We start from the raw sequence: 25,704 nt of genomic DNA, 5'->3' as shown, positions 1-25,704 counted from the left end.
CACAGACACACACAATATGGTGGATCAAAGCCTCAGATGAGGACCCCATATCCATTATCAAGCTTGAAATCCATTCCAACCAAAATGTTACCATATATAGCCTATTAGTTTACATTTAGTCTGCTGTACATAACTGTCAATGTGTCATAGGCCCTAAAGAAAGAGACAAAGATTCTGATAGAAGGGCTCGAGTCACTTTGTTCAAATTGTACTGCCTCAGGGCTGGAGGACTACTGCGGCGGTAAGTCTAGTCTACACATCACAGTGAGTCTCATTTCATGTCCAGCCCTTGAACACGGACATGAAGGAAAGGGACCGGGAATTTTATAAAGGGACATTTACTCCTGAAAAGAACACAGGGTTTGAGCGGGTTTGAGTACAAAAGGGCTGAAGAGCAAAGTGCCCTGCAATAAAATAAAGTAGGGTCAGCAGACTTCCCATGTGACAGCACACTGCCTTGGATTAGGTGGTGTAAGCCTATTAATGTGGTTTGGACTAGGTGGACCACCCTGTCTCCCCACCCTGCCTGGCCGGCCAAAGATTAGCCTGTTAAACGCACTTCCCGCCTGCATAAAATGCAAACTCTGCTCCTCATCCAATAGCAACAATTCCGATAGGGACCTGTCTGACCACCCGTAACTTAAGTTACCTTTTCTACCATTCAAATGCATGTGGGATTTGTTTCCCTTCAAAAGAGCAGTTCTCTTATCAGCCATATTGTATTAATGTGTTTATCTTTTAGGGCAATGCCATGAGTAAAGGAAAATGTCAAACTTCTCAGCCTGGCATGTTGGCAATGTTTTACACTCCAATTAGAATCAAAGCACTTTTGAGAGAAAGGGGGACATGTTTTATTGTGGACATTGGTGGATCATGCAAGGAATTTTAGTAGGCCTAGCTACACAATTTAAAATAGTCCTGTCATTTCTGAAATATTAATAATTTGGCTCGGATAACTGGTTAGGCCGCTGAGCAGAGCAGGTAGCCTAATGAAATTCAGTCAGCGACCTTTATCATTATGCAATTTCCTTGCATAGCATTCTGGCAGTGGAACAAATGAAGGAGTACGGTTTGACACGGTGCCATTTCACCGACAAAAACACAATCTACCACTAAGTTTGTTTTTTTTTCTACAGAGACTGGGGATTAACATTTCTGAGCTCGGGCCACAGATTAGGTGCGCGGGGGTCTAGAATTTCATCATTTTGCAGAGGCACAATGGCTCATTCTTACAGTTTCCCTCATCTATTCTCCGACTGTAGGGGTCATTGGTGCGTGCCTTTGCTCCTGTATTTGTTTTACGTTCAATACCTTTTTTTTTTTTTTACATATTTAAGAACCACAGGAAAAACAAACTATCTACCCAGTCGAAAACTAAGCTTTTTCAGAGACACTTCCTAGCACGAGCTGCCACCTTGTGGGAAAAGCACAACATCGCGTAAAAGCGCTGTGCCATTGGTATTTAAGGTCTGCTTTCTGTGACCTTTTCCCCCTCACAAGTAAATACATTTTATTTAGAGGCATAATGCCAACCCGGAGATATGCCTGCATATTTAACAAAGTTTACTTTGTTATAGAATTTGTACTTTCCCAATTTAATATAACATTTGTTTTAATATATATTCAATGTAGAGCCAATTTAACATGTATTTAATTGAAGTTAATCTGTTAAATATACTATATACAATGATCCAAAGAATATATCAAGTAGCACATCCAAACTACACACAAAGACAATGTAATACAAAAAGGTAATAACAGTCAAGATATTTCAACAATAGAGAAAAGGCAAAGATACAGGAAAATAACGAACTCAGGAAACAGTGAAGTCAACCTGCCCAAAACAGGTCTCAATGCTCTAATTACACATTCAGGACAACCACAAAACAATCTTCTCTTCAAAGCTCGACACCCTCCCCTGGCTCCATGTACCCATCAAGAGGCAGCAGGGGGCTGAAGCGCAGCAGGGGCAGATCCACCGAGGGGCAGCAGTCCTTGGGGTGAGCCCAGCCTTCCTTAGGGCGCCGTATGGGTGGGACCGGAGGGGGCAGCTCCGAGTTGGTGCAGGTGGAAGTGTTGTCGTTGCCGTCGTTTTTGTAGTCAGGAGGGGGGATGGGGGGGACGCTCACGAGGCTCCTGCGCCGACAGTGGACCAGGAAGGCCCCCCGGTGGTGGCGGTGGTACAGCATGCCCATGGTACCAAGGAGCAGCAGGATGAGGAAGCTGAGCAGGAAGCACACCACGTAGATGCCTTTGACCATCCCGCTGGACCACACCGAAGTACAGCCTAAGGTCAAAGTTTAGGCAAGGATTATATGTACACAATTTACCTAGTGCAGTCACCTTCATGTCTAACATTGTTAGGTAACAATGTGTAACCCTAACAAACCCATTTTCAGGGGTTAACATTTTCCTGTTAAATCAGGAATATTAGGGTGGTGGTCTAACTTGTCAACTTCAGTGCCACTGATTTTTTTAAACTAAACAATGTCATACTGTATGTTTTCCTTGTACTTCAGAAAACAATAATTCTACCAAAATCTATGGAGTACCAGTGTTACGGTGCTGCTGCTCAGGACTATGCTGATCCACCGTAATCGTCGACTCATTGTGCCGGTCCGTATCAGCGGCCTTGTTGTCCACGCAAATGGTTCCACCCGAGCCCAGCCTAGACATGTCCTCGAACCCGGAGTGGCATCGGCATGTGTAGGAACCAAAGCGGTTCACACACTCCGCGTTTACGTCACACAGCACCAGCTGAGTCTCACACTCATTCACATCTGAGAGACACAGGGTGCAAAACTAACATTAATAGAGTTAAATATGAAAACAAAATCACTTCAAATCAATTATTTAAAGTAAAATTAATTTAACCTAATTGAGTCTCAAGACACCTAGTTGCAAGCTATACAACACTATCTTATTAAACCTTTGCAGTAACCTTTAGTGCAAGTTTTAAATATCAGAGTACAGTGCAAAATAAGCTACAGATGTATGTTTGTTTGGAGGAAACAAACCTACCAGCGGTGGATACAGAGACGATGACACCCTGTGTTGAGCTGCCCCGGGGGCTAACCACTATCTGTAACAGCTCCTGCAGGGCCGGGTGCAGGGTCCTGTGATCCTTCATCCCTTCTGGCCCACCCCCAATTTGCAGCCAGAGGATGTAAAGCACTCCTGCACTCAACCTGTTGATAGAACAAAATTGTTAAAAGGCATTTAATCCATCAGTTGTAGCCTAATTCAGCAAAAGTTTGGTATATTTTATCAACTACAGTGCCACTAACTCCTTTTTATGCAGTAAAAAAAACAATATTTGTTTGCAGTCATTAAAGACAAAATTGGAGCTCTTGGTTACAAAATGTAGTAAACCAACCTTTTTATTCTTTTGGAGGATAGGGTTTTGGGTATGTGGACAATTTCCAACTGCTCATTAATCTGAAAAACAAAATAATTGCAGTTCCAAATCAAATGCACCAGTCACAGTAAATAATGACCAAAAGCCATACAGTCTTTACACATTTTGATTTGTTAAAGCCTTAGCTTAAAATGGTTTAAAAATGTTAGACTTTTGTAGTCACCGGCCTACACACAATAACCCATAATGTCAAAGTGAAATGGGTTTGTTTTTCACAAACATCACCTAAAGATAAAATCCCTTTGCGCATGAGGAAGTTACTAAATTACACATTGGATGGTGTATCAATACACAGTCACTACAAAGACACAGGAGTCCTTCCTAACTCAGTTGCCGGAGAGGAAGGAAACCATTCAGGCATTTCACCATGAGGCCAATGTGACATTAAAACAGTTCTCCTATTACAGCCATTAAAAAGTCTGAGGATGGATCAACATTGTACACTGACCAAAAATATAAAAACGCAACATACAATTTCAAAGATTTTACTGAGTTAGTTCCTATGGAACTCAGTCAATTGAAATACATTTATTAGGCCCTACTATATGGACTGAGAATACAGATATGCATCTTTTGGTCACAGATACGTTAAAAAGAGAGGTAGGGAAGTGGATTAGAAAACCAGTCAGTATCTGGAATGACCATTTGCCTCATGCAGCGAGACATCTCATTCGTGTAGAGTTGATCAGGCGGTTGATTATAGTCTGTGGAATGTGTCCCGCTCTTCAAATAGCTGTGCAAACTCGTTAAGGGAACTGGAACACGCTGTCGTACACGTCGATCCAGAGCATCCCAAACTTGCTCAATGGGTGACATGTCTGGTGAGTATGCAGGCCATAGAAGAATAGGCAATTTTCAGCTTCCAGGATTTCTGTACAGATACTTGTGACATTGGGCTGTGAACTATGCTGAAACGTGATGGCCGCAGAAGAATGCCACGACAATGGGCATCAAGATCTCGTCACGGTATCCCTGTGCATTCAAATTGCGATCAATAAAAAGCAGTTGCGTTTGTGGTCCACTCACCGACACCATACACTGCCATATACAGTTGAAACTGGGATTCACCCATTTAGAGCACACTTCAGCATGTCAGTGGACATTGAAGGTGAGCATTTACCTACTGAAGCCACTTGTGACCGCAAACTGCAGTCAGGTCAAGACCCTGGTGAGGAAACGAGCATGCAGCAGAGCTTCCCCCACAACAATTTGGGTTGTGCAAATCCAGTTTCATTCACTGTCCAGATGACTGGTCTCAGACAATCCCGCAGGTGAAGAAGCCGGATGTGGAGGTCCTGGACTGGCGTGGTTACACGTGGTCTGCGGTTGTGAGGCCTGTTGGGGTTACTGCCAAATTCTCTAAGACGACATTGTATGGTAAAATAAATTAACATTCAATTCAGGCAACAGCTCTGGTGGACATTCCAGCACTCAGCATGCCAATTGCATGCTCCTTCAAAACTTGAGACCTCTGTAGTATTGTGTGACAACTGCACATTTTAGAGTGGCCTTTTATTGTCCCCAGCACAAGGTGCACCTGTATAATGATCATGCTGTTTAATCAGCTTCTTGATAATCCATCCACCTGACAGGTGTGGTGTATCTTGACAAAGGAAACATGCTCACCAACAGGGATGTTAACAAATGTGCACAACATTTGGGACAAATAAGCTTTTTGTGCATATGGAACATTTCTGGAATCTTTTATTTCAGCTCATGAAACCAACACTTTACATGTTGCGTTTATATTTTTGTTCAGTATAGTTACTACACAATACAAACCTAACTGACAGAGCAAAAAGGAAGTCTGTTTTTCAACCACTTCACAAATTTCTTGGTAACAAACTATAGTTTTGGCAAGTCAGTTAGGACATCTACTTTGTGCATGACAAGTCATTATTCCAACAATTGTTTACACAGATTATTTCACTGTATCACAATTCCAGTGGGGCAAGAAGTTAACATATACTAAGTTCACTGCCTTTAAACAGCTTGGAAAATCCCAGAAAATTATGTCATGGCTTTAGAAGCTTCTGAATTTACATCATTTGAGTCAATTGAAGGTGTAATTGGATGCATTTCAAGGCCTACCTTCAAACTCAGTGCCTCTTTGCTTGACATCATGGGTAAATCTAAAAACGCAAGTATAAACACCATGGGACCACACAGCAGTCATACCGCTCAGAAAGGAGAAGCGTTCTGTCTCCTATAGATGAAGGTACTTTGGTGCAAAAAGTGAAAATCAATCCCAGAACAGCAAAGGACCATGTGAAGATGCTGGAGGAAACAGGTACAACAGTATCTCAAGCCACAGTAAAAATGAATCCTATATCAACATAACCTGAAAGGCTGCTCAGCAAGGAAGAAACCATTACTATAAAACCACCACAAAAATGCCAGACTACGGTTTGCAACTGCACATGGGGACAAAGATCGTAGTTTTTGGAGAAATATCCTCTGGTCTGACAAAACAAAAATAGAACTGTTTGGCCATAATGACCATCATGTTTGGAGGAAAAAAGTAGAGGCTTGCCGATAAACACCATCCCAACCGTGAAGCACGGGGTGGCAGCATCATGTTGTGGGGGTGCTTTGCTGCAGGAGGGACTGGTGCACTTCAAAAGAGATGGCATCATGAGGTAGGAAAATTACGTGGATATATTGAAGCAACATCAAGACAGTCAGGATGTTACAGCTTGGTTGCAAATGAGTTTTCCAAATGGACAATGACCACAAGCATACTTCCCAAGTCAAGTTATTGGAGTGGCTATCACAAAGCCCTGACCTCAATTCTATAGAAAATGTGGGCAGAACTGAAAAAGCATGTGCGAGCAAGGAGGCCTACAAACCTGACTCAGTTACACCAGCTCTGTCAGGAGAAATGGGCCAAAATTCAGAAGCTTGTGGAAGGCTACCCAAAACATTTGACCCAAGTTCAACAATTTAAAAAGGCAATGATACCAAATACTAATTGAGTGCATGTAAACTTCTGACCCACTGGGAACGGGATTTAAAAAATAAAATACTATTATTCTGACTTTTCAGATTCTTAAAATAAAGTAGTGATCCTAACTGACCAAAGACGTGGATTTTTTTACTAGGATTAATTGTCAGGAATTGTGAAAAACTGAGTTTAAATGTATTTGGCTAAGGTGCATGTAAACTTCTGATTTCAACTGCAAATTAGATTTTCACTTTGTCATTATGGGGTATTGTGTGTAGATGGGTGAGGGGATTAAAAAAATATTTAATCCAGTTTGAATTCAGGCTGTAACAAAATGGTGAATAGGTCAAGGGGTATGAATACCTTCTGAAGGCCCTGTAAGATGACAATCATTTATGAAGAAAGTTAGAGTACCACAGCCCATCATAAATCCCATAAAGCCTAGCGGTCAAACAGGGAAATGTTTCCAAACATTTCCCCACCATTCATTTCCCCCACAGGAGCCTTTAGGATTACCCTGGCGTGGCATTTTGATAACTGTGTAAATCTCTCTAGGACAAGGTGACTTAGGACAGTGCCTTCAGAAAGTATTCAGACCCCTTGACATTTTGTTACAATACAGCCTTATTTTAAAATTTAATAAATAAAAATCCTCCGCAATCTACACACAACCCATAGTGACAAAGCGAAAACAGATTTATATAAGTCTGCAAATGTATTAAAAACAACAGAAATACCTTATTTACACATGTATTCAGACCCTTTGCTATGAGACTTGAAATTAAGCACAGGTGCATCCCATTTTACATTGATCATCCTTGAGTTGTTTTTACAACTTAATTGGAGTCCACCTGTGATAAATTCAATTGATTGGAAATTATTTGGAAAGGCACATACCTGACTATATAAAAGGTCCCACAGTTGACGGTGCATGTCAACGCAAAAACCAAGACATGAGGGCTAAGGAATTGTCCGTAGAGCTCGGAGACAGGATTATGTCGAGGCACAGATCTGGGGAAGGGTACCAAAACATGTCCGCAGCATTGAAGGTCCCCAAGAACACACTGGACACCATTCTAAAATGGAAGTTCGGAACCACCAAGACACTTCCTAGAGCTAGCCACCCTGAGCAATCGAGGGGGGCCTTGGTCAGGGAGGTGACCAAGAACCTAATGGTCACTCAGAGCTCCTCTGTGGCGATGGAAAAACCATCCAGAAGGACCAACCATGATCTGCAGCCCTCCACCAAGCAAGCTTATATGATAGTGGCCAGACAGAAGCCACTCCTCAGTAAGAGGCACATGACAGCCCGCTTGGAGCTTGCCGAAAGGCACCTAAAAGACTCTCAAACCATGAGAAACAAGATTCTCTGGTCTGATGAAACCAAGATTCAACCTTTCGGCCTGAATGCCAATTATCACGTCTGGAGGAAACCTGGCACCATCCCTACAGTGAAGCATGGTGGTGGCAGAATCATGCTGTGGGGGTGTTTTTCAGCGGCAGAGACTAGGAGACTAGTCAGGATCGAGGCAAATATGACCGGAGCAAAATAGAGATCCTTGATGAAAACTTGCTCCAGAGTGCTCAGGACGTGACTGGGGCGAAGGTTCACCTTCCAACAGGACATCAACCCTAAGCACATAGCAGAGTCAACGCAGGAGTGGCTTTGGGATAGGTCTCAATGTCCTTGAGTGGCCCAGCCAGAGCCTGGACTTTAACCAGATCAAATATCTCTGGAGAGACCTGGAAATAGCTGAGCAGCAACACTCCCCATACAAGCTGACAAAGCTTGAGAGCATGGGAGAAACTCCCCAAATACAGGTGTGCCAAGCTTGTAGCATCATACCCAAGAAGACAAGGCTGCAATTGCTGCCAAAAATGCTTCAACAAAGTACTGAGTAAAGGTTCTGAATACTTATGTAAATGTGATGTTTAACAAACTACAAAATAGTAAACACTTATAAAAACCTGTTTTTGCTTTGTCATTATGGGGTAGTGTGTACATTGATGAGAATTTTAGAATAAGGCTGTTAACTAACAGGTGGATAAAGTCAAGGGGTCTGAACACTTTCCGAAGGTACTGTATTCACCTGTATTTACCCCCCCCAAAAATGAAATCTTAAATAGCTACTAATGTGGCCATCATAAAGAACAAATGCCATGATCTGGATGAGACAAAGGCAACAATCTCTGGATTACCTCTCACGTTGGCTACATTAAAAATAGACCGTTTTGGGAACCGTCTTGTTCAAGTTAAGTTGATAAAATACCTGTTAGCAAAGGTGTCAGGTCTACTTTGACGCCTATTAGAATTTTTAATCTGTTTAAATAGAGCTGAATCTATCTATCCCTTTCTATATCTCACCTTGACTGAGAGATTTACATGGATATCAAAACGTCACGCCAGGGTAAGACAAAACACAGCCCTTATTATCAGTGTTTCTAAAATCTCCTATGGGAAAAATTCATGTTGGAAAAACAATTGGAACTATTTCCTTGTTTGAAAGCTAGGTTTTATGGGTATTATGACACCTCCACTGTGGGGCTCTATTGTACATGAGAACTCACCAGAGTCTTCACTGAGATCAACAGTGATCTCACAAGATGGTCCCAATTCTCCTCTGGCGCCACAAGGAAGTTGACTTCAACAGCCACTTCAAATAGATAGTCTGAGAAATACAAGTAGGCATCTACTTTAATACTCATACACAGCTCTATAACTATTGTACAAAGGCTAGTGACTTGAAACTTGTTATAGCCTTTGAATTAATATTAAAAATACCCTTTTCAAAAGAAAAAAGAAATCACCTTCTGGTAAGTGTGGTACTTCAGTGTGATTTCTGTCTTTCTCTGCAAAGTAAACATGCAAGAATTTTCATAAACCAGACAAAGTATGCAAATTAAATTGCTGACTACCTACCATAATGTCTGCTGTCGAAAAACTGTTCAACCATGTTTGAGAGTTGGTTGAAGGGATCCTGGGTATCAGTGGGTGTTTGAGTGTCACTGGATTCTGTAGACTTACCCAGAGTCATTTTCAGCAATTCCTTATTGCCAGACGCCTCACCTTGGTCATCCACCGCTGTTGTGCGTGACACGATGTTAAACTCTATAGGAGGGATGGCATCTGTAGTTTGAGCATCCACGTTCCTTCGCATAGCAGACGGAGTGCGCAATGAGGATTTTGGATTCAAAACAGGGGGCTGGTGTGTGGCGGGGTCACTTCCAAGGTGTGCTGTGTGGGTCTGAGTGGTATCCCTCCCTGACCATGACGTCCCATGACGAGTGACCTCCACATCTCCACTCAAGTTACCCACTTTCCAGTCCTTTGTCAAGTGGCTCTCGTCTGCTTTAGTCCCCTCTGAGATTCCTCTGTTCCAATCTTCCTCCTCACTCTGAACAGGAGAAAACTTGAAGAGCCCCTCTCTGACCATTTGCTCCTCTGCTTCCCATGGTGGAAGCCCATTGGACACAGAGGAAGGGAGTTGGTCAAAATAGTCAAACACCACCTCCGGGTTGGTCTGAGCTGACGGGGTGGGGCGCTCCAGTAAAATGGCCTCCGTAGGTTCACCCCCCTTCATGGAAAGAAACTTAGTGAAACTTCCCAGAGATGGAAAGGGTTCCAGTTCTATCAGTTTTGGTTCAGTCATCAGCTTCCAGTCTTCTTCAGTGGTATCACCATAAGCATTGTACGTGACTGGCGGTACGAAAGCCTCGTATCGCCCATAGAAGCCCCTGTGGGGCGGACTGGGTTTACCTCTGATTAGCTGAATCACGTGGAGGATGTTGGAGAGGGATGTGTACTTGGCCTCACGCCAACACTTCTCCAGGATCCTGTGACCCCCCACAACCCCCAGGGGCTCATCCAGGTGGATCTGGTCCAGCTTCTCGCTGCATGCATCTGACTGGGTGAAGTCCTCTAGGTGGAGGAGCACACGTTTACCAGGGTCTACCTGGATGGTCCAGTTGCACCAGAGAGGTGGGTTGGAGCACAGGTAATCTGGGGAGAAGAACTCGCCGCTCTTGCCACGCATCACCTGGTGGCAGCTTCGCAGCGCGAAGAAGGCGTTGCCCTCATTACCATGACGGTCATCTGAGAAGTTGTGGACAGAGTGTGTAGAGGACAATCCAAAAATGTCAGTCATAGGCCTAAACACCCCCCACACACACACACACACACACACACACACACACACACACACTTTAAATAATTCAAACAAAAGACCATAGAACAGGGCCCAAAGGCTACATAAATATTTGTCTTACCGGGAGGGTTGTAAGCGTCATTCCTAAAGTTACTTATCTAAGGACGTAATACAAACGTTGAGGTAGCATTAAAACAAGAATGTTTGTCAACCACTTGAAATCTACCTACAATCTCCAGCGAAATGTAGGGGAACTGCTTATAGAAGGAAGTCAAGTCATCAACTTACCCAGGACAGGTCGCAGTTTGCGGTAAATAAACCATTGGCAAGTAGTAGTGAACGTACAAATATTAACTTTGAATGATTTCGTGACATTTTAGTGTCACGTTGTGTTGACTTTCTCCACTATTTAGCAAGCAGGTCGGCTTCCTACACTGTCCCAGCTATTGTCAATTCTTTCCTGCGATGTTTCTTTTCGTTTCCGCTAAAAGTGGACGTAAACAGGTGAAATATATTGCCAATTAGCTAATTAGCACGCCTTGATATTCGGATGCTTCTGGTCTATATGGTTTATATCCACTAGGTGTCAATGTAACACTGTTGTAGGTAAGATAACTTGACTTCTGCAGCTGTACATCTCAGAAGCAACAAGTATTATGTTGAACGTTTATCTTACCAGGTACTTTATAAATACAAATATATTTGACAAGAACGACAATTCCATCAATTATGAATGATCCAATGGTAAAGATGTTTATTCTAAACGTTGGATGTTTTGTATACAGTAGTGTTACAGTTACTTATATTGGGGCACTTTAAGAGCCAAATGTTGCTGATGATAAAAGTAGAGCAATAGTTTAGCAAAGCTTATCAGGGTATGGCATCTTTAGTGAGTGCTTTATGATTCAGATCAACTTTGAAGCACGAGAGTGATTCCAAGGTTTGATGTTTGAATTGTTTTTTTATTCACTGTCATAAAAAAATGAAAATACTCCAGGTATCCATCACATAAGACACTTTCTTAAAACATAAAAACAAAACAAACATAGGGCAGAAAATGGAGTTGGAAGTATAGACTCAGTTAATTCCATTATAGGCGTGTGGGTCACAGGAGGTTGGTGGCACCTTAATTGGGGAGGACGGGCTCCTGGTAATGGCTGGAGCGGAATCAGTGGAATGGTATCAAACACATGGTTTGATGCCACCCCATTTTCTCCATTCCAGCCATTATTATTGAGCCGTCCTCCCCTCAGCAGCCTCCTCTGTTGTGAGTATACAGAAAGAGCACAAATTTAAAGCTGAGATCTACATAAAGGTGCCACTGGTCGCCCCAGGCACATTTCTTATTGTTTTTGTTCTGTTTATGAAATGGAGAAGAGGAGCTCAATAAGTGTGGTAAAACATTTTTACATACGCTGAGTGTACAGAACATGAAGGACGCCTACTCTTTCTATGACACAGACTGACCAGGAGAACGCTATGATCCCTTATTGATGTCACTTGTTAAATCCACTTCAATCAGTATAGATGGGGAGGAGGGGAGGATGAAATTAATGAATGAAATGAATGATTTTTAAGCCTTGTGACAATTGAGACATGGATTGTTTGTGCGCCATTCAGAGGGCGAATGGGCAAAACAAAAGATTGAAGTACCTTTGAACTGGTTAGGGTAGTAAGTGCTAGGCACACCCATTTGTGTCTAGAACTGCAACGCTGCTGGGCTTTTCACGCACAACAGTTTCCTATGTGTATCAAGAATGTTCCACCACCCAAAGGACAACCAGCCAACTTGACACAACTGTGGGAAGCATTGCAGTCAACATGGGCCAGCATCCCTGTGGAACGCTTACGACACCTTGTAGAGTCCACGCCCTGACAAATTGAGGCTGTTCTGAGGGCAAAAGGTGGTCCAAATCGATATTAGGAAGGTGTCCTTAATGTTTTGTACACTCAGTGTACTCTGCTGTCCTATCGCGTGTGTAATGACGTTCAATATGAAGGGGAAAAAATGTGTTTGTTGTTTTAAGTAACTTCTTTGTTGCTGTAATATCGCACAAACGTACGTGGTAGATTCACCGCTATGGATTCCAGCTTTAAGGGTTATAATAAACCAGCGATCTTTCAAATAACATAAATAGTTTGTTTCTAGAATCAAGTGCAAAGGAATGTCAGATCCATTGAGAGAACTTACAGCAATACACCACCCTGTGTATTGGCGTAACAGTCTGGAGAAACAGGTTAAGCATGACATTCACACACCACTTGCCATTTTCCACAAGTAGAGAAGTGTCTTGTCACTATTAAAATTAATATGGACCCCCCCCCCAAAAATCATAGTTGATTTTCATGACTGTTATTGTGACAAATTACATTTCTTGCAAATGAAGGACCTCGCATGCAGTAGTGCCTGTATAGTACATACAGTAGTAGTACATTTATATTAATTGATACTACATTTGACGAACACTGTCTTGGAAAGTGTACATGAATGGTTGTTCATGTAAAAAATACTTTGGAATGCTTGGGATATATCAGCTGATTCTACTGAAGCTGGAACACACTGACTTGTGACGTGCTTGTCGGAACTAGGCAACCAAAAATGCTCGACTTGTTAACTGGTTGAACGCGGCACGTGATAACTACAACTAGTTAGCAAGTCAAACTAGCACGTGAACGCAACATTCCTACCGAAACCTCGAGGATTTCTCTTAGAACACATCAAACATCAAATTTCTCAAAGACCCATTGGATGCATGCCAAATGGCACCCCTATTCCCTATATAGTACACTACTTTTGACCAGGGTGCATAGGTCTCTGGTCAAAAATAGTGCCCTGTGTAGGGAATAGATTGTAATATGGGATGATGTATATGTCTCACTGACAGTCCAATTCCGGATCGCTGAGCCAGGCCCAGATTTTGATCATCTCCTGCGGCGTCCTGCTGTGCACGAGCATTAAGCTCTTATACGCGCACGGGTTGCCCCTGTATTTCTCGTCAATGTCAAACGTCCTGAAGCCCTTGTGCTTCTCTGGGACCAAGCCCAGCTTCTGGAGACACATCCCTGTGTAGACATCATCAATAGGATACAGCGCCACCTGCTGGGAGATGTTGTGCAACTGCAGTGCCAGTTCCCCAGAGTACAGGAACCCTCCTCCCCCGGCGTAAGGCGGGTATGGCCCCATAAATACACTCTCTGGGATGAAGTACTTGAGCTTCTTGTCCCGGTGCGGGCCGGCGTTGGTGATTACGTCCCCTATGAACAGATCCCTGGCCCTGATCTCTGGAAGATTGTGGAGGAAGTCTAAGATCCTCCAGGTGTTGACGAAGACGTCATCATCCCCTTTGAAGACAAAGCGGGCGTCGGGGCAACGCTGGCTGAACCAGTCCAGGAATAGCACCTCTTTGAGGGTGAGGTTGAAGAAGGAGTCTCGGTAGTCCCACTGGAGGAGGTCCCCATAAAGTCTGGCCTCGTGACTGAGCATCCCAAACAGGTTGGGGAAGTGGTCGACTGCCGAGGCATTGCCAAGGAGGAAGACCGTGGCTACAGTCCGATTGGCCAGAACGCCCACCCGCCCCCACGACTCCCGGATGGCCTGCCGCCGGTCGAAGTGGGGCGCCAGGGACTTGACAGCCAACAGGAGGTAGGGTTTGCTCTCGCACACGCGTGGCTGGTCCATGATCATCGGATACGAGCGGCAGCGCATGTGCAGCAGGAAGTCCTGGAAGCGGGGTGGCAGGGAGTTGTAGTCCTTTACCTGCGTGGTGACGCTGTAGTCTGGTTGGCAGGGGTCCAGGGACCTGGTGTCGTTGAGCCAATCAGGTAGCTCCAGGAGGGAGTCATTGGTCAAACCCGACATGAGGATGGGGTTGTAGATGTAGTCCAGCCTCTGCTGCTCCTTATTCCAAAAGATCTCGCTGGTCATCTGCTTCCTCCAGAACCTCTTGGAGGGAATGCGCAGCTTCCGCTGGTTCCCCTTGTCCTGGCCCAGGTTCCGAGACACGCCCACGAGGATGAAGACGAAGACGTTGAGCATCATCATCACACACAGCACCCTGGTTTTCTTCCGGCAGCCGTGCATCTTGGCTCTCTGCAGTCTCCGGACCTGAACAGGAAGTGATAGAGACAAACAGGAAGTAAGAGACCAAACCCAGAAGTTACAGACTTACAACGTACAGAGTATGAAGCGACCATAACGACATCGGCAGACTTACGACAAACCTAGAAGGCATGGGCCCATTCAGAAACATAGTGAAAGGTAGTTGTGGGCCACAGCTGGTGGCCTACGGTTTTGAGGCAGTAGACTTAAGGAGAAATGTTTGAAGGTAAAGCAGGTTAGCGGGCCTTCTTGTTCCGTGTGTTGTTTGTGTCCGAGCCGGACCCAGCAGCAGCCGCATACCAGCCTGCTTTTCATCCCCTAATCCTCGAGGAATGAGTTGTGCACACTTTTCTTTATCCCTTCTTTATTTCCTTCTCTTCCTCCCTCTCTTTCTACAATGCCCAGACTAGCATCATCATGCGGTCCCAATTCGAGGAACTCTCCTCGTGACACCAATTACAGGTGGCAGTGTGTCAGTGTAATCTCAGGCTAAACTGGCCTCCCCACACAAAAGAGCCACACATTTCCATGTGCATTATTCATTTCACCGAGAGCTTTCTTGAGCCTCGGTGCACTGGCATGTAAGGAATCTCTATGGTTGTGCAATGTTAACCGAGTGTAAAATTAGCTACACGGGTCAAACTGTTGTAAGAAAACAAACAGAGCCTCGGATAGAAGCAGCAAATACTGTGATTAATCATAAAAAGTACAACAACGGTAATTACTTTATTTAACACGTATCCTTATATATTTCCAGCCATTTCCAGCCATTGTAACCACCGTTCATTTCTCCCGCTGTATCAAGTGATATCTAGCATATTACCTGTGAGTAGCAGGAAATGACTGGTCAGGCTGTTGCTGTGGTCCCGGCCCAGACCTTCTTAGCCCATGTGGGTCTCCTGCATGGGAGAAGGGCCCAGAAAGGGGAACTGGAACAGGACTGGTGTTCCTGCAGCAGCCACCTGGAAACAAACAACAACAAAAACACACAAACACAAGCCCACAACATGTCAACAACGCGGCTGTTTTTCTTCAGGAAAGGCTTTTTCTCAAGGGGTTATTATAGGGTATACGCAAACCAAAGTGCAATTAGACATGCTTATACACTCCCTACTTTAGCTAAGCCCTACACACAAATAACTACAAATCCCAACAAAGAACCTGGTTACAACCAAAGTGGTGTTGTAGTTCCTAGAGGTGTTGTTGTAGTCAACAATTATCTGGGTGTCACTATTTCTGTTTGCTGTAGATTGTCTACTCGAAACCATCACTGTAGATCATCTACTGAAAGCAATGGAATCCTGTACCTTTGACCTCAGAGTTTCTTACTCGTGAAAGTAGACGGAAGACTCTTAGCCTTTTAGGAAATGACGGTTCTGATTGGAATTGCACCTCTTTAACAAAACTAGACAGAGAGCTAGGCTACAGTAATTCAAAATATTGCTCTGCTGTGTGAGTGTGTGTGTCTGTGTGTGTGTGTTCAGCAGCAGCATGGTATTCACAAGCTGTCAAATCTAACCAGACAAGTGGAGCCTTGAATGCCGAGCCCCGAACATGACTCCCCCACTCACTTGCAGTAGCAGACTAGCGTGTGCCACAAATGGCGGCCTATTCCATATATAATGTACTACTTTGACCAGAGCTCTATGGGGCCTGGTCAAAAGTTGTGGACCATATAGGGAACAGGGTGCCATTAGGAACGCAGCTTAGCAGTACAGAGTGCAGCGAGTTACACTTTTCCTCTGCGCAATCTACCTACGCAAACATTCACATCGGTTGTATATGCAAGCCGTGGATAGAGTTTGTCACTGTTGAACACTGTTGGTGAGAGTAGTAGACCTATACTGTAGATGTGGGAACACTGACATTTCATTCACTGACTGACTGCAGCCATTTTATATTATATATATATATATATATATATATTTATATGTATTATATATGTAACTGTCATTAAGTAGTGATATTGGACTCAATGAAGTAAACTGATGAAGTAAATCCTATTTAGCATAAAATAATAAACGATCCCATCATAGTCTACTAAATAGTTACATAGTCTATCATGAGTTTACTTCATATGGTCAGTCATTAAGTCATTTAAGTAATATTTGAGGGAGACACGTGGGCACATGCCGGAGAGGCCACACAGACAGACACATAAAGTGCTGCTGTATTTGAGTGGGGACCCATAATTAAACATCAGACAAACGTGTTCACTGAAGCACAGGTGACTCAACAGTGTGGTATGAATAGGACTTAAGAGGCCAGCCACTGGTAAGAAAGTGAGAAGTGCTAACTTGAAGGACATTAGGGTAGAAATACATACACTCCCCTAAGTATTTATTTGGACAGTGAAGTAAAACATTTTCTTTGGATTCTATACTGTAGCATTTTGGAATTGAGATCAAATATTTTAAATGAGGCAACATTACAGGATGTCACCTTTTGTTTGAGGATATATTTTATACATATCTGTTAAACTGTTTAGAAATTAATGCACTTTATGTATCAAGTCCGCACATTTTAAGGTGTCAAGTTCACTTATAGTGTATAACATTTAGTCAAAAGGTTAGTATCTTGGACCAATATTCCTAAGAGTTAAGGAAAGACTGACTACTACGTCACTTCTTGTTTTTTTATAAGAAACATGAATTTGTTGGAAATTGGAAATTCCAAATGGTTTGCACAGTCAACTTACACACCCCACCACACCACACATGCCACCAGGGGTCTTTTCACAGTCCCCAGGTCCAGAACAAATTCAAGGAAACGTACAGTATTTTACAGAGCCATGAGTGCAAGGAACTCCCTTCCATCTCATATAGCGCAAGTCAACAGCCAACCTGGTTTCAAAAAACAAATAAAGCAACACCTCACGGCACAACGCCTCTCCCCCATGTGACCTACTTGTTGTGTGTATGTACTGACATGTCTGTGTAACTGATAGATGCACACACACACTACATGTTAATGCTTTTAAATGTATGTCAATTGTAAATTATTTTGTCTGTAATGTCTTTTGTGTTATATGTTGGACTCCACTAAGACTAGCTGGCACCATTGGCGTCGGAATCCTAATAAATAAAATCAAAATCCTAGTACACTACATCAAGCCTGTGACTCTACAAACGTGTTGGATGTATTTTCCAGTTTCTTTTTGTGTGTTTCAGATGATGTTATGACCAATAGAAATAAATGGTAATGTATTGTGTCATTTTGGAGTCACTTTTATTGTAAATAAGAATAGAATATGTTTCTGAACACTTCTACATTAATGTAGATGCTACCATGACTACGGATTATCGTGAATCGTGAATAATGATGAGAGAGAAAGTTACAGATGCACAAAAGGTCATGCCCCCAAAACATGCTAACCTCTTACCATCAACAAGTTTGTAGAGTCACAACATGCTTCATGCAGTTATTTGCTGCTATGAATAGGGGAATCAAATACTAAACTTATGATCCAATACCATATAAGTGAATTTGTCCAAATACTTCTGATACATTCAAATGGGGGGACTAGATACATAAAGTGCTTTAATTTCTAAACGGTAAAACAGATATGAAAATAACCTCAAATAAAAGGTGATGTTCTAAACTGTCGCCTCATTGAGAACATTTGATTTCAAATCCAAAATGCTGGAGTGTAGAGCCACATTTTAAGTTCAGCACTTTAAGTTTAGCTTCACCGTCCAAATAAATACGTTGGGGAGTTTACATGTGAATTATATACATTTCAAAGGTTACTATGGACCTCTAGTGATGTAAGCCAATGATGTAAAAGTGACAACAAGTGAATGAGGAAAGGGAAAGGGGCATGCTAACTGTTAACCCGAAGGACATTAGGCATGACAGGGGGAGAAATATACATACATTTTCATGGTTATTATGGAGCGCTAGTCTGGTTGAAGACGCCCACAAGGAGTCACTTTTGTGGGCTCTGGGGTGTTCTAAATGGAAATAATGGAGAATAGAGTGCCTCTCAATGTTCCCTCAGTGAATACAAAGGGAAACATTGATTTACTAATAGGCTAGTCTATTTTCACAGCATCTGTGAAAAGAGACTAGTCATAGGCCTACTACATATGGAGCAACAAAGCAACGGGTTTGAGATGGATGGAGTGTACAGTTGGAGTGTACAGTGTGTGTGTGTCCACGCGTCTCCCTCTGAACCATTACTTACCCTGTCAGTGAAGAATACGTAACAGACAAAGGATTTTGACAGTATCCCTTCATAACCATTTGGTTGCTATGGTGAATTTCCCCTTGGGATCCATTAGGTCCCCAAAACCTGTTTCAGTCAATGGTTCTGCCTAGTGTTCCATATCTCCAGAAATGACTAACTCTCTCTCCCCCTCCTCCTAATGCTATTAGATGAGCAACTGCTAGGAATCAGGTACTCAATGAAAACACAGACTGAGCCCCTATTATGTAGACTATACAGGCCACACACTGAGTGTACAAAACATTAGGAACACCTTCCTAATATTGAGTTGCACCCCCTTTTGCCCTCAGAACAGCTCTACAAGGTGTAGAAAGCATTCCACAGGGACGCTGGCCCATGTTGACTCCAATGCTTCCCACAGTTGTGTCAAGTTGGCTAGATGTCCTTAGGTGGTGGACCATTCTTGATACACATAGGAAACTGTTGAATATGAAAACTCCAGGATTGTTGCAGTTCTTGACACAAACAAACGGGTGCGCCTGACACCCACTACCATACTCTCTTCAAAGGCACTTGAATCTTTTGCCTTGCCCATTCACCCTCTGAATGGTACACATACACAATCCATGTTTCAATTGTCTCAAGGCTTAAAAATCCTTCTTTAACCTGTTTTTTCCCCTTTACCTACAGTGCATTCGGATGGTATTCAGACCCCTTGACTTTTTCCACATTTGATACGTTACAGCCTTAATCTAAAATTGATTACATTTAAAAACAAATCTACACACAATACCCCATAATGACAAAGCAAAAACAGGTTTTTATACGTTTTTGCAAATTCATTCAAAATAAAAAACGGAAATAACACATTTACATAAGTATTCAGACCCTTTACTCAGTACTTTGTTGAAGCACCTTTCGCAGCGATTACAGCCTTGAAGCACCTTTGGCAGCGATTACAGTCTTCTTTGGTATGACACTACAAGCTGGGCACACCTGTATTTCTGTCAGGTTGAATGGGGAGTGTCGCTGCACAGCTATTTTCAGGTCTCTCCAGAGATATTTTATCGGGTTCAAGTCTGGGCTCTGGCTGGGCCACTCAAGGACATTCAGAGACTTGTCCTGAAGCCACTGGTACATTGTCTTGGCTGTGTGCTTAGGGATGTTGTCCTGTTAGAAGGTGAAACTTCGCCCCAGTCTTAAGTCCTGAGCGCTCTCGAGCAGGTTTTCATCAAGGATCTCTCTGTACTTTGCTCCATTCAGCTTTCTCTCAATCCCGACTAGTCTCCTAGTCACTGCCGCTGAGAAACATCCCCACACCATGATGCTGCCACTACTATGCTTCACTGTAGGGATGGTGCCAGGTTTCCTCCAGATGTGATGCTTGGCATTCAGGCCAAAGAGTTCAATCCTGGTTTCATCACACCAGATAATCTTGTTTCTCATGGTCTTATAGTCTTTAGGTGCCTTTTGGCAAATTCCAAGCGGGTTGTTTTGTGCCTTTTACTGAGGAGTCCTCCCGTCTGGCCACTCTACCATAAAGGCCTGATTGGTGGAGTGCTGCAGAGATGGTTGTCCTTCTGGAAGGTTCTCCCATCTCCACAGAGGAACTTTGGAGCTCTGTCGGAGTGACCAGTCACCTGCCTGACCTAGGCCCTTCTCCCCCGATTGCTCAGTTTGGCCGGGCGGCCAGCTCTAAGAAGGGTCTTGGTGGTTCCAAACTTCTTCCATTTTAGAATGATGGAGTCCAGTGTGTTCTTGGAGACCTTCAATTTTTCAGTACCCCTCCCTAGATCTGTGCCTCGACACAATCCTGTCTCGGAGCTCTACAGACAATTCTTTCAACCTCGTGGCTTGGGTTTTGCTCTGCACTGTCAACTGTGGGACGTTATAGACACAGGTGTGTGCCTTTCCAAATCATGTCCAATCAATTGAATTTACCACAGGTGGACTCAAATCAAGTTGTATGAACCTGAGCTCAATTTCGAGTCTCATAGCAAAGGGTCTGAATACATATGTAAATAAGTTATTTCTGTTTTTTATTTTCACTTTGTCATTATGGGGTATTGTTTGTAGATTGATGAGGAAACATTTTTATTGAATCAATTTTCAAATAAGGCTGTAACGTAACAAAATGTGGAAAAAGTACTTAATAAATACTTTCCGAATGCACTGTACACTGACTGACGTGGATTTAAAAAGTGACATCAATAAGTGACCATATCTTTCTTCCACCTGGATTCACCTGGTCAGTCTACGTCACGGATAGAGCAGGTGTTCGCAATGTTATGTACACTTTAAAGGCTTAGATGTCTTAATTTAAATGTATATGTACTCTACGTTATTGTTTAAACAGCTCTCTAATTGGCTTTTACAGTTTCAATGTATGTAGTTAGATCAGGGTCGTTCCACCACAAAAAGGAAGAGGATTTCGACCCCATCCAAAGGAATAGTCAAAAGCCACACTCGGACCACCACACCCCACACCAATCCCACCACAACACTGACTATATAGTCTCTGTTCTACGTGTCTGACAATTATTATGGTGATGTTTCTTTCCCTGTACTGATAAATTAGTCATTGAAGTTGTTTATGTCCCATCCTACATCCAGATATTACCAGGTTCTGACCACTAGATGGTGCTATTCCTGCTATTAGGTGAACAAAGTTTGAAGACCCCCCCTCCTGCAATGTTAAAGGAATAATTTGCACTGAGCTAATTACCAGGACGTGTACTGCGCGCATGCACTGACCAACTGGCAAGTGTCTTCACTGATATTTTTAACCTCTCCCTGTCCGAGTCTGTAATACCAACATGTTTCAAGCAGACCACCATAGTGCCTGTGCACAAGAACACTAAGGTAACCTGCCTAAATGACTACCGACCCGTAGCACTCACGTCTATCGCCATGAAGTGCTTTGAAAGGCAGGTCATGGCTCACATCAACACCTTTATTCCAGAAACCCTAGATCCACTCCAATTTGCATACCGCCCCAACAGATCCACAGATGATGCAATCTCTATTGCACTCCACACTGCCCTTTCCCACCTGGACAAAATGTGAGAATGCTATTCATTGACTACAGCTCAGCGTTCAACACCATAATCTAAGGAACGTGGGACTAATCACCTCCCACTGCAACTGGATCCTGGACTTCCTGACAGGCCGCCCCCAGGTGGTAAGGGTAGGTAACAACACATCCGCCACACTGATCCTCAACACAGGGGCCCCTCAGGGGTGCGTGATCAGTCCTCTCCTGTACTCCCTGTTCACTCATGACTGCATGGCCATGCACGACTCCAACACCAATCATTAAGTTTGCCAATGACACAACAGTGGTAGGCCTGATCACCGACAACAACGAGACAGCCTATAGGGGCAGGAGGTAGCCTAGTGGTTAGAGTGTTGGGCCAGTAACCGAAAGGTTGCTAGATCGAATCCCCGAGCTGACTAGGTTAAAAATCTGTCGTTCTGCCCCTGAACAAGGCTGTTCCTAGGCCGTCATTGTAAATAAGAATTAGTTCTTAACAACTTGCCTAATTAAATAAAGGTTAAATAAAATAAAAAAATAGGGAGGCTGTGTGGTGCCAGGACAACAACCTCTCCCTCAACGTGATCAAGAAAATGGATATGATTGTGGACTACAAGAAAAAGAGGACTGAGCACGCTCCCATTCTCATCGACAGGGCTACAGTGGAGCAGGTTGAGAGCTTCAAGTTCCTTGGTGTCCACATCACCAACAAACTAACATGGTCCAAGCACACCGAGACAGTTGTGAAGGGGGCATGACAAAACCTATTCCCCCTCAGGAGACTGAAAAGATTTGGCATGGGTCCTCAGATCCTCAAAATGTTCTACAGCTGCACCATCGAGAGCATCCTGACTGGTTGCATCACTGCCTGGTATGGCAACTGCTCAGCCTCCGACCGCAAGGCACTAGTAGTGCAAATGGTGTGTAGTGCAAATGACCCAGTACATCACTGGGGCCAACCTTCCTGCCATCCAGGACCTATATGCCAGGCAGTGTCAGAGGAAGGCCCTAAAAATTGTCAGACTCTAGCCACCCTAGTACGCAGTACACATCCTGTTCTCTCTGCTACCGCACGGCAAGTGGTACCGGAGGGCCAAGTCTAGGTCCAAGAGGCTTCTAAACAGCTTCTACCCCCAAGCCATAAGACTCCTGAATACCTAAAAAAAATGGCTACCCAGACTATTTGCATTGCCCCCCCCTCTTTTACACCACTGCTACTCTCTGTTGTTATCATCTATGCATAGTCACTTTAATAACTCTACCTACATGTACATATTACCTCAACTAACCGGTGCCCCCGCACATTGACTCTGTACCGGTACTCCCCTGTATATAGTCTCGCTATTGTTATTTCACTGCTGCTCTTTAATTACTTGTTACTTTTATTTCTTATTCTTATCCATATTTTTTTAAACTGCATTGTTGGTTAGGGGGTCGTAAGTAAGCATTTCACTGTAAGGTACCTGTTGTATTCGGTGCATGTGACTAATAAAACCGGGTTTGGAATTCACTCAATATACAAAAGGACATTGAATTCCTTACCCAGTAAACAGTCTGTTGACAATGTATGACAGCAACCAATGCTTTGTTTTTGTTGACCACTGTTTCAAATACTAACTGTTTTCAAATGTAAGCTACTATCATTTCGAATATTATATGAACCCTATGAATTACAAATGCCCATTTGGGTTCAATTAATTAGCTTAATTTATCAGATCATCAAACTGTATTTCAAGAAAAATAATATTGCAGGAATGTTATCTGTTTCTAACTACAGAAACAATTTGAGATAGTGGATGTCATGGCTTGATGAAATGACATGGAACGACCCGTTTTGAAGTTATTATCAACAGTTAATATGTTCATTACAGGTGATTAACTAAGTCACTGTCATATTTTCCTCTAGAAACAGTGTTTGATTCATGGTTAAAGTAATGATTATTCATTACTATATAATCTAACATTGATCAAATACTAGTATTTATAGGAACAAAAGTGATGGAAGCTAAATTAATAACATTCATATGTTTTTTCTATCTGGCATACGTAGCTATGGTGGCGTTGCAATGTTAGAATATAATATAATTTCTGCTATAGCCGCAGGACTCAAACGCAATGAATGGTCTTCTGTATAATGTGCTAACCAAAATGGTTAAACAGCATGTATTCTCTAAACCTGGTTGCTATACTTTACCTGAATAGCAAAGTTTCCAATCAAAGGAGTCCACCACATCTTGGCGCAAAGTCTATACTGTAGCCTACAAAACGAGTCTATATGAATATGATCCTTTTCCCGCAAATAGTTCACAAGAAGCGTAACTTTAGAGTGAGGCGCCTATGCTCACTATAAGCAAACCATGTTAGTTTAATAATATTTCATAGATCATAGTAGAAGTCCTGTGTAAAGTGAAAGTCCATGCATTGCCAAAAAGAGAGAGAAAGAATACGCCTTAGTAACGCTCTGTGTCTGTGTTCCTCTCTGATCTTGCCTTCTACTCACACCTTCCGCATTTTCAGGAAGAGGAAAATTCCAGCCTGCGTTCAGATCATTGGGAGAAAAAATCATATTCGTATTTTTCTGGATAATGTTTGAGGGGCACGACTCCTCCTTGAATTAGGTGATGTAGGCCTTTGATATTAACAAGGGGATACGGGTCTCCTTTGTTTGTATACTTTAGTGAATATTTTGGGAGACCGTGTGATTAGACAGACACATATTATAAAACCGAGGTAGAGAACTTTCATTTTCCTCCCTATACAAGTGTACAGAGACAGAATTAAATGAGCGAATTCAGCTGAATGGATAGGATACCTGGCTTCAAATATGTTTTCAGTTTATGTTGTTTGTAATTGAGGATTACTGACAATGACTACCCCACATCTTCATATCACCCTCCCCCAGTCAACTCAGTTATTACAGTGTTTCTGTCGAAGGTTGGCATTTATTGTCACGAATCTTGCCCTGGAGGCAGCTCTGCAGTGGTCACTATAGCGGTCACAGCCACAAAATCATACATTTGGATTTTTAACCTAACCGATAACCCGAATGCAGTCTTATTCAAACTATTTCAGCGAGGACACCATTTTTTTCCACCAGAATTTCTGGGGATTACATTTTTTACAATAATTTGTGACCACACCCCAATTTTCACATCAACAAATAACCTTCAATTCATTACATTTTCAACACTTATCAAAATGAAAGAAACCAATAAATTCATTTCCTCAATAATATTTTATTTTTCTAATTATCTTTCTCAAAAACGTGTGTATATTGTGCCATACAATAATATGTACTCTGAATATTATTCTCCATTTAAAAAAAAGATATTGCAAAAAATAATAATTGTCGAACTCACTTATCCAATTTGTACTTTGCAGCTGTCAAAATTCGTTCAGTTCTGCCCCCAGGGCAAGATTCATGACAATAAACGTCAACCTTCGTTTCTGTCTTGCCTTTACAGAACCAAAATCTCCACTGTGATTACCATCTATTTTATGAGCTTGCGGTCCCAAGTTCATATGTGGACTCCATAATTATGTGTGTTGTTTATATCTTGATATGGGTAGATAGAACATATATACACTGTGTACAAAACGTTAAGAACACATTAAGAAGGTGTCCACAGGGTGTTCCACAGGGATGCTGGCCCATGTTGACTCCAATGCTTCCCACAGTTGTGTCAAGCTGGCTGGATGTCCTTTGAGTGTTGGATTATTCTTGATACACATAGGAAACTGTTGAGCATGAAAAACCCAGCAGCATTGCAGTTCTTGACACACTCAAATCGGTGTGCCTGGTACCTACTGCCATAACCTGTTCAAAGGCACATAAATGTTTTGTTTTGCCCAGTCACCCTCTGAGTGGCACACATACACAATCCATGTCTCAGGGC

General features: G+C 42.8%; 2 protein-coding genes across 5 annotated transcripts; both read right to left on the bottom strand.

Annotated features, from left to right (window-relative positions):
* Positions 1 to 1,629: 1,629 nt before the first annotated feature.
* On the bottom strand, positions 1,630 to 11,006 carry zgc:66455 (uncharacterized protein LOC393502 homolog). 2 transcript variants are annotated; one of them, XM_046312628.1, is made up of 9 exons: positions 10,796 to 11,006; positions 10,629 to 10,665; positions 9,388 to 10,455; positions 9,171 to 9,212; positions 8,931 to 9,031; positions 3,377 to 3,438; positions 3,022 to 3,188; positions 2,553 to 2,780; positions 1,630 to 2,287 (listed from the first exon to the last, which is right to left on the bottom strand). In XM_046312628.1, the coding sequence occupies exons 1-9, from the start codon at positions 10,880 to 10,882 to the stop codon at positions 1,899 to 1,901; spliced, it is 2,181 nt and encodes a 726-aa protein (XP_046168584.1). In that variant the 5' UTR covers positions 10,883 to 11,006; the 3' UTR covers positions 1,630 to 1,898. The 2 variants fall into 2 exon arrangements, with proteins under 2 accessions (XP_046168584.1, XP_046168585.1); XM_046312629.1 differs by having other exon boundaries at positions 9,430 to 10,455.
* Positions 11,007 to 12,340: 1,334 nt separating this feature from the next.
* On the bottom strand, positions 12,341 to 24,333 carry LOC124003764 (N-acetyllactosaminide beta-1,3-N-acetylglucosaminyltransferase 2-like). Of its 3 annotated transcripts, none has more exons than XM_046312319.1 (3): positions 24,003 to 24,333; positions 15,430 to 15,568; positions 12,341 to 14,612 (listed from the first exon to the last, which is right to left on the bottom strand). In XM_046312319.1, the coding sequence occupies exon 3, from the start codon at positions 14,586 to 14,588 to the stop codon at positions 13,383 to 13,385; it is 1,206 nt and encodes a 401-aa protein (XP_046168275.1). In that variant the 5' UTR covers positions 14,589 to 14,612; positions 15,430 to 15,568; positions 24,003 to 24,333; the 3' UTR covers positions 12,341 to 13,382. The 3 variants fall into 3 exon arrangements, with proteins under 3 accessions (XP_046168275.1, XP_046168278.1, XP_046168276.1); XM_046312322.1 differs by lacking the exon at positions 24,003 to 24,333 and adding an exon at positions 18,483 to 18,506; XM_046312320.1 differs by lacking the exon at positions 24,003 to 24,333 and adding an exon at positions 16,109 to 17,345.
* Positions 24,334 to 25,704: the final 1,371 nt, after the last annotated feature.

This window comes from Oncorhynchus gorbuscha, linkage group LG18 (assembly GCF_021184085.1).
Source record: "Oncorhynchus gorbuscha isolate QuinsamMale2020 ecotype Even-year linkage group LG18, OgorEven_v1.0, whole genome shotgun sequence".
Classification (NCBI taxonomy): Eukaryota; Metazoa; Chordata; class Actinopteri; order Salmoniformes; family Salmonidae; genus Oncorhynchus; species Oncorhynchus gorbuscha.
Note: the sequence above shows the minus strand (reverse complement) of the source record. Positions and strands in the feature narration are given on the sequence as shown.